This window comes from Charadrius vociferus, unplaced genomic scaffold, assembly GCF_000708025.1.
Source record: "Charadrius vociferus isolate BGI_N301 unplaced genomic scaffold, ASM70802v2 scaffold529, whole genome shotgun sequence".
Taxonomy (NCBI): Eukaryota; Metazoa; Chordata; class Aves; order Charadriiformes; family Charadriidae; genus Charadrius; species Charadrius vociferus.
Window position 1 is genome coordinate 747,709 of NW_009650172.1, and position 14,316 is coordinate 762,024.

At 50.7% G+C, this 14,316-nt stretch overlaps 1 protein-coding gene across 1 annotated transcript in view; it reads right to left on the reverse strand.

The window, feature by feature from the left end:
• Nucleotides 1-1,445: 1,445 nt before the first annotated feature.
• FLT4 (fms-related tyrosine kinase 4) overlaps nt 1,446-14,316 on the reverse strand; it is a 35,689-nt gene continuing 22,818 nt past the window's right edge. Inside the window, exons 13-29 of the mRNA XM_009892580.1 lie at nt 14,141-14,287; nt 13,343-13,474; nt 12,951-13,057; nt 12,513-12,648; nt 11,614-11,718; nt 9,980-10,093; nt 9,653-9,741; nt 9,209-9,356; nt 8,540-8,634; nt 8,077-8,199; nt 7,534-7,645; nt 7,057-7,156; nt 6,492-6,597; nt 5,402-5,541; nt 4,589-4,709; nt 3,723-3,808; nt 1,446-2,354 (exon numbers count right to left, since the gene is read on the reverse strand). Of these exons, the coding sequence (XP_009890882.1) occupies nt 2,135-2,354; nt 3,723-3,808; nt 4,589-4,709; nt 5,402-5,541; nt 6,492-6,597; nt 7,057-7,156; nt 7,534-7,645; nt 8,077-8,199; nt 8,540-8,634; nt 9,209-9,356; nt 9,653-9,741; nt 9,980-10,093; nt 11,614-11,718; nt 12,513-12,648; nt 12,951-13,057; nt 13,343-13,474; nt 14,141-14,287 (2,081 nt within the window). The 3' untranslated portion in view covers nt 1,446-2,134. The remainder of the gene's footprint in view (nt 2,355-3,722; nt 3,809-4,588; nt 4,710-5,401; nt 5,542-6,491; nt 6,598-7,056; nt 7,157-7,533; nt 7,646-8,076; nt 8,200-8,539; nt 8,635-9,208; nt 9,357-9,652; nt 9,742-9,979; nt 10,094-11,613; nt 11,719-12,512; nt 12,649-12,950; nt 13,058-13,342; nt 13,475-14,140; nt 14,288-14,316) is intronic.

Sequence of the window (14,316 nt, forward strand, 5' to 3'; positions counted from 1 at the left end):
TTGGCTGTCCTACTTCCTTGGCCTGGCTCTCCAGCGTCTCCTGCCAGAGCATTCTTACTGAGTCATAACAATTACTTAAAGATGCTTAAATTCCTGGCAACTTCGGGGGACACCAGTAGAAGTCAGGGAATTCATTGTCACATTCAGTTTCCAATTCCACAGCCTGAGCCAGTTTGGCTCAAGCCGGTCCGGTTTTGTGCCTCTTTGCCGTGGAAATCACAGCCATGTCATCCTGCTGACACGAAAAGGGAGGGGAACATTGGGTGCTCTGCTCAGGCTTAGAGAATCTGAATGACAGGCATGCTTTTCCCATGTGCTAAATAAATCTCCCCATTACACTTGTGAGGAGAACTATAATTAAGACTTGGGAAAGTCATCCATAAGGCCTCATGGGCTCACGTCAGGGAACGCATAAAACTCTCTGCTGGAAAAGAAACACAGTTTGGGAAAGCAGTACGTCTGACAGGAAACACAATTTTAAAAGTCCAAACCAAACCCTTGGCCCTGTGCACAGAGGTGTGGCCCACAAGCAGAAACTCCCCGGTGCAGAGATGCCCTGGTGCGAGGAGCTCTGCCAGCCACAGGCGTGTGGGAGAAGAGAAGATGACAAGCTGTTCAGGCGAGCCTCTTCACCCAGACTCCTCTGGCGGTGACGTAACCGTGCTCTGTGGCTGAGCTCTCGGAAAGAAGTAGGTGGGAAGTGGTGAGACAGCAGCACAGAAATCTGTAGAGAGGAGCTGCAGAGGTTCCTCAGAGCTCTGAATTCATGTGGTGTCTTTTAGAAACAAAAGGCCCAAGTGATGAGATGTTTCCTCAGCAAATAAATGTTTCTCAATCCCCCGGAGACAGGTACGCCATGCTGGCAGCTCTGCGATAGAAACTGGAGAGGAGCCCGTTGGGCAGAGAGTGCTTCCTTAGAGCCAGGGAACTAGGGTGACAGGATGGGTCATGGTGCAGAATTGTCCATACAGAAGGACTGGGGCTTGAGCCCTGGCTGGGTGCTGCCCTCCATGTACTCAGTGATGCCAGCACACAAGGGGATGCAGCCCAGGGCACCTCATTGCTGGAGCTCTGTTCCTTCCATTGTTTCCAAAACCCTTGCAGCAACTTGAAAATAAACATTTCACTCCCTACCACTTTGATCCTTTTCCTCCCAGCAAACAACCCATTTTCGCTCTATGTTTAGAAGCCAGCTGAAATTAACACAGCTTTGCTTTAATTTCTCACTCCAGCAACAAATGATCTCAGCACTGCTCTGGGAGAAGGGGAAGGCAAGAGCAGCAGACTGTGAGTAACCTGCTCCCAGCCCAGAGTATATAAGCCCCTGTTTTGCACAAGGCCTGCAAAAAGAGTTGCTATTTATCTCACTGGGAGGACTCTAGCCACCAGCTGATGACCTATTCAGCACTACCTGCGTTGAGACGGCTAAAATAATCTTGGTGATAAGGCAGATTGACAGGTTCCCCCCCCAGCAGAGACGAGAGGGGTGTGGATTTTGCTTGCAGAGGAGATGGGGAGGCTGGCACCTACCCAGAATGAACAGTGTGCATGAACATTTACAAAGATCCCTTGGGATCTCTCCATACACCTCTTTAAAATGTCCTGCTCTTGCTGCAAATACCACTAGGGATTTCTTCCCTTTGATTCTGCTCCACAGCTCAGCAGCTGACATCATGAGGAGAGGAGAAGGAAGCAATCCAAGGAAGAACATTCAGGCTGCACACCAGGAAGAAACTTGAGACTAAGACAGATCTATTTATATCTGACCTGAAATGGGCTTTCTGAATGGGAAGCTGATCTGAGTGGAGGCTGGATGCTAGGCAGAAGGTGCTGTAGCACTGAACACAGGCACCCACTCGCCGGCAGAATGCATCTGTCTGAGCCACAGGAAGAAAAGAAACGCGAGGAATCAGCGAGGCGCTCTCTCCAGTCCCGACACAGGGAAGCTGCAGCTGGAGGTGCTGTGTGGGCCATCGTGCTGCGGTTCCAAGGACATTGGTGTTCCCCATCTGTTCGGGGTAGGTTCCCTGCTGGGGTTGGGCGTAGGTTGAAGGAGAAGCTCTGAGTGACCCTGATGACACGCCTGGAGGGTGAGAGGGGATGCCTTGGCAGGCACCTCCTGGGCCTGATGTCGTTAGTACTGCTCAGAGAAGAAGGAAGCATGGAGAGTGGGGGGACTAGCCCCTCCTCCAGGTGGGGTGCAGCTGCCGTCCTCAGAGTGTTCTGACAGCTCCCCGTATTCACTGTTGTAAAAAGTCTGGCCTCCGACCTGGGACCCGTACGACGGCCGACATCTGCCCCGCAGGTCCGACTGTTCGCCTGGCAGCTCTGCAGTTCGGCTGGGCCCTTTACTGCTGTGGGGAGAGAGACACAGAAGATCAGTCTGAGCGCTCCTGGAAAGCCTCTGTTCTGCTTTGAGAGATCCCAGCTTCAGGAAACAGCATCTGCTAATGTATGGGGCAGAGGCTGGGTCAGGAATGGACCTATACCTCCATTTCAAAGCACTGCACCAGGCCTTGCTCTAAACCTAAGCACAGCCCATATGTTTTGTGAAAAATCTGCACATAACCTGGCCACAGAGTTATTTCAGCTCTTCTAGATACCTTTGGGAAGCCCAGGGAAGGATTGGGACCCCAGTGAGCTGTGAGAGACAAGCGACATTGCCTCGATTGTTCCTACACCTGGCAGGAGTAACAGAAACTGATACAAACCAACAGCCAGGATGGGGGAAAGGAAATGGAGGAAGATGATGAAGAAGATGTGGGAGAAAATCAGCAACCCCATCTCAGCACCTGCCAATACCAGGTGACTGGCAAGAAGTCACGAGAGGGAGGGCAGGGACACATTCAAGGAGAGGTTCAAGGGCAGTGCTTTCCAGGAGACGGGACGCCAAGTAGCCCATGGTGTAGGAGACAATGGGAGTGTGTCTTAGGGAAAAGAGGACAAGGACAAGAAGCAGGGGACAGTCTGATACAACAGCAGAGAGGCCATAGGGCTATGGCTAAGGGACAATGACCAGTCTGATCTGATGTTGGGAGGCAGAGGAGGTGAGGAACAGGCTTGGGACTGTCCTTATCTACAGCTGACATGGCTCGCTCAACACGCTTGTCATGGAGACAAGGTCCCAGCCTGCTCAGGCACCAAGCAGAGATGAGCTGGATAGGTTTTCACCCAGTCTCCAAGCCTGGGGCAAGGACATAACCATCCATAACATCCACAGCCCCGAGAGTGGCAGCTCAACCTTCCAGGCTTAGTACTGGCATGTGGAAAGTCCTAAGGCTGTACCATCCCTGCAGTGCCACATCAGGACCCCGCAGCACATGGGTCAGTGCTGGGGGAGGGAGGTGGCAGCTGCATAGTTTCCATCCATCCCACCTGCCACTGCTTGAACAAGCCCTGATGCATTTCACCAGAAAATGTCAACAATAATTGAGTCCTATTAGCACGGTCACTCCACTGTGCCTCATTACCTTAACGGACACGTTCTCATGGAATGGGCACAGTTTATATTTTTAAACCCTAGGAAGCAGCAGGCAGGTCTGTTCTTCATGCGTTTTGCCTCTTGTTAATGTGTGCATGGATTTATCTGGCTGAGGGCCCACAGCCCTGCTGCTGCTGAGAGCCCCAAGAGGCTATGGCTTCCCTATGGGGAAACAGCAAGAGCTGCCTCCCGGTCTGCATTTGGCAGCAGGGAGGTCTGAGTGGCTAGTCTTAAGGAGTACCTGAATCCACCTTCTTTTCTGTGTCGGTTTTCTATCCTCTCAAATTCCTCAGATGCCAGAACCATCCCACTGTCTGTCTGATTGTCCTGGAAGGAAGCAACAGGAGTTATCAGTAACATCCCTGTCGACTGATCAGAGTGGGAAGGGAGGAGGAATCATTCAGGAGATGAGATCATGTGTATCAGTGATGGGGAAAAAGGAGTAGAGGCACTTTACCAGCATGCTCTATGGTCTTGCTGGAACTGATTATCTTAGGTGCCTTCTTAAAAGTAGTATGTACAAAGATGGGATTTGTGCATGCAGTTCAGTGCCACTTTTGGGGAAAAAAAGAGTGCTCCCTGCCTGGAAGATGTATTGCTATCAAATCTGTAAGAGACGAGATTTTCCTCTGAGACTAAGAGTATGACTTAAGCTTTGCCACTATAGAGGACGTAAGTACCAGCCCAGTTCAGAGAGGCCAGGAGGGCCCCTACTGCACACTGCTGTGTGGGTCAGGACAGGGGAGTTCCAGACGAACACTGGATTTATCTAGTCCTGTCTGGATTTGAGTATGGTTAACCAGGCCATATTCACAGATTTGAGAAGGGTGAAGAGCAGCTCTTCTCTGAGGTCCTTTATAGTCCTTGCTTGTAGATCTAACCTCCCTATCTCACACTCAGGCAGTACAAGCTGTGCTGTAGAGGAACCCCTATGTGCCAGGTGGAGAAATGAATGTGCATAGGAGTGGACGGACTGAACAGGAATGACACAGACAGACTGACATTAGATAGGAGCAATTTTCCTTACATGATCTTAACAGCAAAGGTGTCAGGAAACAGCTGGACGTTTCTTTGCCCCCTGCTCAACTCCACTCAGATGCTACTCACCGGGTGTGCCTTGTACATTGTATGTGTCATGGGAAACTCTTCAAATGTCTTTATCCTGGATGGACACCTGATCTGATTTCCTCCCGTCAGACAACCAGGGAATGAGACACAGTTGTAGTATCTGCCGACAGAAGCATACTGTATTCAGTAAAACCAACAGACTCAATGTCCTGAATAAACAGGACCTGAACCCAACCTCGTCTCCTCTCCATGCAACCAAAGTATGCAGAGAGGTGGATGACCCAAATGGTGGATTTTGGGAGGGGAGTGGGGTCACCTTAGGCCTCTTAAACCCATACTGCTTCTGCAGTGGGGAGCACCCAGACTTCCTGATGGAATCAGGTCCCTATTACCTCTCAACTTTGGATAAACAGAATAATGTAATATAGATCCCAGCCATCCCACTATCACAGCTCCCCAGAGACAAGAAGCCTAGGCCTAATTGTTTGGGTTAGTTACACACAGATAGGATGAAGCTCCTGCATTAGCAGAAGCGCAGAGACCCAGCTGACACCTTCTTTCGTCATCTGCCTGATGGGTCACAATGCCTTTAGCGGGATGTGATGCTCTGGCAGTGTAGCTGGAGGCAGGAGAAGGAATGCCATAGGCTTACACACCAAGGGTTCTTTCTCATCACCAAAGGAAAGTGATTCTGCTTTTATAAGCAGGATGCTATGGCATAAATGCTCAGATCACCCCTGATCCCCTGAGATTTTTCCAACATCTTGCACCTGGGTTCTCCCCATATCCCTCAGCAGCTCGGGCTGCTGGCTGCCTGCTGGACTCTCTCTGCCCTTTTCAGAGGGGATTCACCTTGCTGCTAGGCTGTGGCAGCGTATCCTCATGTCAAAGTCCTCTTCATCTGAGTTTTGCTGGGCTGAGGAAGGCACCTGGGAGAAACCATCATCTTCTGAGCTGTGAGAGTCGTTCAGTGGGATGTAATCCTTCCCTTCCTGGTAGGAAGAACAGTGAGTGGCCTTACAAGAAGGGGAGGAGTTTCCCACAAGAAAAGGCTCTACAAGCAGAAGCTGTCAGAGCTGGGGAGGAAAATTTCTGGTTTGTCTTTTGTTTCTCTAGGACAAAATATCTGGCTGGAGATTTCTGTGCCCTCTGCGTTAAGTAGCTGCAAGTGTTGCAGGTGCATGGAGGTGTGTGTGAGCAGGAAAACAACCCAGACCTACAGCACCTACAGTTCTCTAGCCTCCATGAACAGAGCGCTATGCTCCGGGGGCGCACAATCGTGGCTTAGTCATGCCTGTGCTGGGATCCAGTGCTGAAAGTTTAAAATCAGGGACGTCAGGATGAGAAAGTACTCTTATTTAAGCATTTAGCGATCATCTTATGAAATGGAACATCAAGAAAATGTTCAAATCAGAGCTGCACGCTCATTGCAGTTAAAAGTCCTGGTGAGTTACTGCATGGCAGCGATTAGTAATAGCTTCAGGGAAATTTGTGTATCTGACTGCTGTAATGGAACAGTTGTTTGGTTCACATGGCCCTGACATTTAGATCTGAGGATAGAGTTTCAGAAACCCTGGTAAAGTCCTGGTTTTCATTATGCAGGCGTGTGGGAGGCAGGAGTGCCAGGGCCTTGACTCAGCTGAAAAATTTAAAATAATCATCTGGGGATTAGGATGGAAATATTGGAATGACGACTGAGAGGGTATCTGCCCTGCAAGGAGTGAAGCTATATTAGGATGCAGTGAGAGGGCTACTGCAGAAATGAGCTCTCCAGTACCTCTGGGAAACAGAGCTTTCTGATCCAAGAAACCCCTTGTTATCCCTTGGCCTACACAAAGGTACTGCATTGGCCAGGGAGTCAGAGGAGGGCACAGCAAGGGAGCTAGTGGCGAGAGAAAAAAGAGCTGTCTGGAGCTGAGCAGGGACACAGAGAGGTTTTCACCTGCTGGACGTTTTCCTGAAGAAGGTTCCCCAGTATCTCCACCAGGTCGGAGAAAGTTGGTCTTTCCTTGGGATCACTGTGCCAGCAGCTCAGCATTATACGGTAACTGCCAAGAAAAGATGCTGGTTTTATGGCATAGAAACCCCTTCCTACCCCACTCTGCAGCTTCCACCCACACCGTGCCCACTGGGACAGCATGTACCTACACTGTGAAGGAAAGCTCGGCATCCCCAGCACATTGGCCATGTGGACCTACTGGAAGGGGGTTGGTTCATTATGCACTAAATATAACAATTCACAAGGAGCTAATTTGGACACCTCTGATACCCTCCAGAGTGGGAAAGCACATTGTCCACTTAAAGACCCATCCCAGTGTGTGTATACAAGGGATTTGATGTTCCTAAATAGCTCTGACCTGCATTCAAACCCATCTGGCTTGCCCTCCAGGCATCTGCCTGGCATGAAGGAGATGTTGGCTCATCCCCCATCCTGGCTGAAAGGTCTTTGCATCCCACAGAGGGGCCTGCCCTGACCTGTGCTGGGATCCGTGAGGTTTCTGACTCACATTTCTGCTGTGGCGTACTCTGGGGCTCTCATCCTGGTACCGTCTTTGAGCCTCTGGCAGAACTCCTCGTTGATCTGGACTCCAGGGTATGGAGATGCCCCTAAAGCAGGTTAAAAGAGAGGTGGGAACGTGAAATGTGTCATGAGAAACGAGTCCTTTCCCTGAGACCGCCCTTCTTCACAAAACACTGGGAGATGTGGTCACTTCTCATACACAGCCCAAGTCCATGGTACTGCCTGAGACAGGCTCCTCAGCCTCAGAGCAGGAGGCCACCTCTGCACACCTGTCTCCCATCACCCTGTTCATGGATGGATATGGCCTCCATATTTCTTTTGTCCACACTGGTGTCTCTTCCCATCACTTCTTAGACATGCTTCAGAGTGTCAGGGCCTCCTGCACAGACTCACCCACCAAACTGCTATGTGGGAAGAGAGGTTCTGCCTCCCTCAGTGGCATGTGACCCTTATTACCACTCACCTAGTGAGAAGATTTCCCAGAGGAGGACCCCAAAGGACCAGACATCACTCTGGGTAGTGTAGACCTTGTCAAAAATGCTCTCTGGAGCCATCCACTTCAGTGGGAGACGAGCCTGCAGGAGGGAGAGGCAGGGCATAAGTGTTTAGTTAGGGACATGTCCCGGGACAGCCCTTCTTGTAGCAACGGGGTGAAAGGGATGAAAGGAATCCAGAGCTGATAGCCCTGCTCCTCTCTCCATGGAAGAATGGAGGTTTGGTTAGGTCAGAGGGAGGCTTGGAGACACTGAAAGGGGGAGGGAAGAATATAAAGAAAGAAGAATAAGTTAATGAAAGGCTGAGCGGCAGAAGGAAGGAGACAGAGGTATGGTGATTGGAGGAGGAGGACAGCACATACATCGTTGGGCCAATGGTTCCTGGTCCTAGACACACAAGTGGTTCCAATCCTCCTTTTTCATCTTTTTCTCAGTTTATTCCAGCCCCAGAGTAGTTTATGAACACCTCAAGGGGGCCTAATCTGTACAGGGTTTGAGAAGATGGCACTCACACTGCCTTTCCTGACATAGTCGGGGTCCTTGTAGATGTCCCGGGCCAGGCCGAAGTCACAGATCTTGACCACATTGTTCTCTGACAGCAGGATATTGCGAGCCGCCAGGTCTCTGTGGATGCACTGAGGGCACACGAAGAGGAAGGGGTAAAATCAGAGAGACAGCAACCACCATCAGAAAGTGCAGAGCACCCCCCTTCCCTCATGAACCTGAGCTGTGATGGGGGAATGGTGGAAGTGGGAAGGAGTTAAAAATTTCAAAAGGAGGTGATTAAGGAGAGGATGAAATCCAAGAGGACTAATTTCTCATCTCTGTGTACACAGGACTACCTCAGACTTCCTGAGAAGTGTGAGGCAGATCACTGAATCTGTCTGGGTGTCACCTGTAAAGTGGCTGTAGTCAGGACTTCCCTGGTCAGGCATGCACAAAAGAAGCGGGGAGCAAAGGAAAGAGAGAACTCACCTTTCGGGATGCCAGGAACTCCATGCCACGTGCTACCTGGAAGCTGTAGCAGATCAGGTCTTCCATTGTCAAGGGGCTTTGCCACAAGTCATCCACTGTCCAAGAGTACAAGAAAATGATTAGACAGCGAGCGGTCTCTTGTCCTCCTTGCCTCCCTCCAGCACTGTGAGATACAACCAGCCCCTTGGTGAGATACAGCTAGTCCCCAGTGCTAACTGGAGTAACGAGCTCCCCAGTAGAATTTTCTGCTTAGGTAGCAGAAAGCACATGGCGGGAACCTGCTTAAGTGTGAGGAGAATGAGTCCAGCCTCCAGCACACGTCAGTCAGACAGACTTGTGGGGAACAGGGCTGGAAGAGACTTTGAAGGTCAGTTCATCATTCTTGCCCTAGGGAGGACCCACTGAGATCCCCCTCCATTCTCCTTTTTTTAGGCTAAAAAAATCCAAAGGATTTAATCCTCCCTTCTGGGTTTTGAGAGTCTGTTACAAGAGACAACAGACAACTGTGATAGTCCTGTTCAGGGAATTGCCATGCAACACTGGAGTGATCAGCTCCAAGACTAGGTCCCAGCTCCCCACTGTCATGCTCTACCCATTCCCCAAGTTAGCCAAGTCTGGCATTTCTTTGGTGGGACAGGTGAGGAGCTACTGCTAAGGCTAGAGTATTACCTTCCTGGATTGGCTGCGCTGTCTGGCTCTTGTGCATCAGAAAGCGGTTGAAGATAGCACTGTCACTAGTCCCAGAACGACTCCTCCTGTCTGCTCTCACTGCCTCCACAATGGACTGGACCTGAATACGCAGCCTGGGAGACTTCTCCTGCCAAGGAGACCAAAACACAAACCTCAGCAAGCAACACACACTGTAAGCCCTGCACCCATGAGCTGTACAATCTTTTCCAGTTCTTAAACTGTAATTCTGGCCTGCAAGCACCTGTTTTCCATCGCAGAAAGCAATTACTTCCCTGATGTACACATGAACCAAGATGACCATGTAAAGTTGATCTGCTGCTAGACAGAGGGTGTCTTTCTTCCATTGTCAGATCATGTTTCAGGCTATATATCTTCCTTCCCCAGACATGGGACAGGTCCCTAGGGGCAAAGGAAGCTACTTACCCTGTAAGGACTGAATCCTTCCCGCTTGGTTCGCAGATAGTTGGAGAGGTTTCCATACTTGCAGAATTCAACAATAACCATGAGTGGACCTGGTGAGAAGACACCAAAGGTCAGGGGAAGAGGTAAGGACTTGGGATGATCAGAATTTGCCCCAACTCATGTTTTGTGCAGCCCTGCTGAGCTGTGGCGCCTGCACTAAATACACACAGACACACTGACAACATCTCCATATGTCCTTGCGGTCACACATGTGGCCAGCAGAAAGGGCACAGGGGATCAGCACTGACCTCTGGGAGCAGGCACAGCCTATTGCCCTGCGATATTTACCATTGGGTTTGGTACAGGCACCCAGCAAATTCACGACGTTGAGGTGATTCCCGATGTGAATGAGGATCTTCAGCTCTGACATCAGTGCCTTGTGCTCGCTTGCAGTAGCTCCCTCTGCAAACACACAGACCGTGTCATATCGCCTCCTCACAGCTTTTCACTCCCCCTCACCACCCTTCTCTTATCAGAGTGTTATTTCGAGTCTTGCTGAGGAGGCTGTGACCCCAGAGCCTTGGTACATTTTCTTATTGCATGTTCCCATATGAAATGTCAGAGCCTTGTCTGGAGATCCCGGGATCCCTGCTGTAACGCGTAGGGTACTCCCTGCAGGTGCAGAGACCCAGAGCAAAGGACAACACAACCTGTGCCCAATAGATTTTTCCTTGTGATAGCTGTACAAGGAAAAAGATTACTTGAGGCTTATGCACAGATGAACACGTTTGAATTTCTGCCCTTTCAGCCTCCAAACAGAGGTAAAAAGCCATAAAACAATTTGAAGGAAAATTAGAAACAAAAGGCATCTGAGCCTCTTGGTCATTACTGAAGAGAGTAACTGTCTCAGCTCAAACCCAGAATATCTTTTTATGATTCCTCTCCAATAGCAAACACAGTCTTACGCCCCTGCCAGCTCTCTGTGCTGCATTTTCTCTCTGAGTGTCTAATTTACATCAACTCTTGATTCCCTGTTTTACCCTCAGGGTGTGTTCTCTGGTTTTGTGTGCCTTTTTCATGCTTCTCTGCTTCCCCATATGCATTTTGCCTTACTTGGGAATTAGTAAACATAGTGTGAGAGACAGAAGCATCCTCTTGAGCTGCAGCTGATGGGCCAGGTGACAGCCATGCCTCAAAGGACTGTAAAGCAACCTTGCACAGCCAGGCTTCCCTCTGCAATTGCTGTGCAGATCATCTGTATTCTTGCAGTGGTAAGTGCTGCTGAGATGAGCCATGACTCGGGTTTTCACATACAGACCACTGCTGGCCAGAGACTGCCTCAGTATTTGTTGGGTACCAAATTACGGAATAATGTTGTGGGTGTGTGTTTGAAAGCATGGCCACAGAAGCTTAAAATTACACTCTGGATTGACCATACAAAGTCAAGTCAGCCCTCAGAGCTAGGTAAGAGCTGCAACCTATTTCCTTACCCAGCTCTGAACCTGGCCCATAAACAGGCACATCTGGAAGAAGGCAACTAGGAGCAACACTTCCTTCAGTGACCTGCCAAAGAGGGGCTCTGGAGTCTTGCTTGTCCTTTGAGACAGATCTCATTCTTTCCCTTTGCAGACAGCTAAATTTCTTTTAAAGCTGAGTTCCCCAAGTCCCTGCTGTCTGTTCTGCCACTTGCCTCCCCATGCAGCTGAATGGGCTAAAGCATCCGCAAGAGAAGGCCAAGAGGATCAACTGTGTTGAGGCTGAAAAGCCATAAATTAAAAGACTTGCTCCAGCTCCTCTTCCCTAGCTCAGGGCTGGCTCAGGCAGAAGCGCCCAGAAGTGCTTGTGGGAGATAAAAAATTTTCCAGGGCCTTAAAAAATGCTTTATGTAAAAGACAGGCATTTACAGGGTGGAGATTCCCTGGCAGATGCCTCATCCTTTGCTGTCCACAGAGACTGCATGTTCTGCTTTTCTGTCTACATACCTTTCAGCATTTTGACTGCAACGGTCTCACAGCTGTTACTTTTATTGATCCCAAACGCTGATGCTTCCACCACCTTCCCAAAGGCACCATGACCCAGCACCTTACCTATGGGCAAGGAAAGAGGCAGTGTGAGGAAAGGCAGGTGCAGCACATGCAAAATGGAATGAAAAAAACAAAACACCCAACAGGAAACCACGGGAAGAAGAAAGAAATAAGGTCATAAAGGAAAAGGAAGGAGTGGAACTTGTGCCCTTCCCAGGTGGCTGCTTGCTCTGTCGGTGAGAATAAGAGAAAGGATGATGGGAGGAACTGAGACAGAGCTGGCATGGACAAAGTGTAGGAAGGAAATGGTCCTGCAGAAGTGAGGGGCTGTTTGTTGCCCTCGAGCAGAGCGTGTGGGAAAGGTAAACGTGACACCTTGCAGCAGAGCAGCCAGGGCTAATGTCACTGCTTTGTGCCTCAAAGGTAGTCTGCAGTCCTTTTAACACTCCCAGACAGATGGAAGAGACTGCAAGCGGATATCTCATCATGAGGAGGATAATGGATGCAGTCCTGGTCCTGAACTTGGGATGCCTGCTGTGGACTGGGCTGTTCTGTCCAGATTGCCAGTTAGAGAATATGGACATGGGTTTTAAAGCACGCCCAAAGGTCTCCTGGTCTCAGTGATGCCTGGGCTTATGGTTGGCTCAGATCTGTCTATAGTCAGACCCAAAGAGATTTCCCAGGCACAGCTGGGCTTTAGGGATGAAAAGGGGAAGTGGGGAAGAAGATGGGAAGCCTGAGGCAGAGAGAAGGCATTAAATATGCAGAGATGTGTAAGAAACCTGGAGGGTGAGTTTGAAGGGCTGGTGGGAAGCCCTGGCTGCAGCGCGCAGTGGCAGGGAGGGGGTCCAGCTCACCTAGGCGCAGGCGGTCTCGTGGGAACTCCCACTTGCTGGAATCATAGGGCAGGTACTCGCACTGCTCCTCCAAGGGCACCTCACCAGGGTCCATGATGATGGAGAGGTAGCCTGTCTTGATGTCTGCGTGGGCAGGCTGCAGGAATCAGCCAACATAGAGGGTGAGGAGATGCCCTCCCTGCACTGGGTGCTGACTCCCAGAGGGAATTTGGTTCCTTTGCCTGCCTTGACCTGCTTTCCCCTGGCAAAGGCCATTCCCTGTCACCTCCTTTACCACAGCCCTTATGCACCCTGTCCTTGGCAGTGAGAACCGTTGAAGCGTTACTCGATGACCTCCTTTTGGCAGATGCTGTCATACAGCCCCACACCACAGCAATGGTGTTGCCCCAAGCCCCACTAAGCCACCTCCCCTGCCCTGGGGCAGAGACAGTCACGTACCCTTTTGATGTTACAGAAGATGAGGATAAGGAGGATCCAGAAGAAAACAGCGATAACCCCAGTCCCAATTAGGATGACAATCTCCACATTGGTCCTGTCATCTGAGCCTGTGGGACAGGAGGGAAATCGTAGCTTCAGAGATTCCCATTCTGTGCCCCAGCTCAGCCGTCCCTTGTGGCCTGCTGCAGGCTGTGGGGAGACTGGGGAGGTGTGTTTGCCTGAGCTAAACATGCTCTGGACTACAGATCCTCCTGTGAGAGCACCACGCCACCAGCCAGGCCGAGGGGCTTTCACTGCCTCCTGCTGCCTGGTGTCACAAGGAAGAGGCATGGGACCTTGGCCATGCTCCTACTCCACCCCTTCATCCCCAGGGGTGTCATGGCTGCTGATACCTTCCACGGAGACACTGGCCGAGGAGTTCACACAGCCCTTAGCGTTGCAGACGCTGCACAGGTAGAGCCCAGCATCCTCCTCCCTCACCCTCTGAATGCTCAGCCTCTGGTTGAAGTCTGCCAGGTCGATCCCTGTAAGGCACAGAGGGTTACAGTGGTCACTCACAGGGAGGGGGGATTAGTATAATGGACTCATTCATGCTCAAAATAAGGCTGCTATTTTTTGGCCGGTTCATTTTAGACGGCAGAATGAAATTGCACCAGCTGGTAGAGGCTCTCTTCTAGGGTCAGATGGCCCCAGAAATACCCTGGAAGGGCCTTCCCCAGGCAGTGTATGGAGGGAACAAAACCCCCGTAGACAACGCTGGATGGGGATGGTGCCCCGGCAGTCCAGCTGGCGTGTCAAACCCTGTTTCAGCTCCAGGACCTGTTCCTTTCCCTTTGCAATGTGCCTGGATCCTTCCCATATTCCTTCTATGGGATCGGGGTTGGTCCCTGTGTGAGCAGAGATGACAGGCACTGGGCTGGGAGTAAGAAGATGAATGATTTATATCTCTTTCTCTGCTCTCCAGCTGAATGTGCACATGCACAGACAGCGCTGAGCCAGGCCCTAGGGCACAGACTTGGCTGGTGGCACTGCATCAAGCTGGGATAGAACATGATTAAAAACAGAGTTCAGCCAATTTGGAGAACAGGCGCCTTTGCCCGGGCACAGCATCTCCCAGAACCCAGCAGTGCTCAGCTGTCCGGCCACCAGACATGATGCCCTGCCGTTGATTCACCCCCAGCCCATTGTACCTGACACTTCTTCCACCAGTTTCTCGTCTTTGTACCAGCTGATTTCAGGAACGTGGTTGCCGTCCACCTTACAGCGCATCTCTATGGAGTCACTGATGTTCACCCAAATGTCTGTCAGGTTCTGCTTGAGGCGGGGGATCTCCAGGGCTGGAGGAGCAGCACAAAGAGGAAGAGCG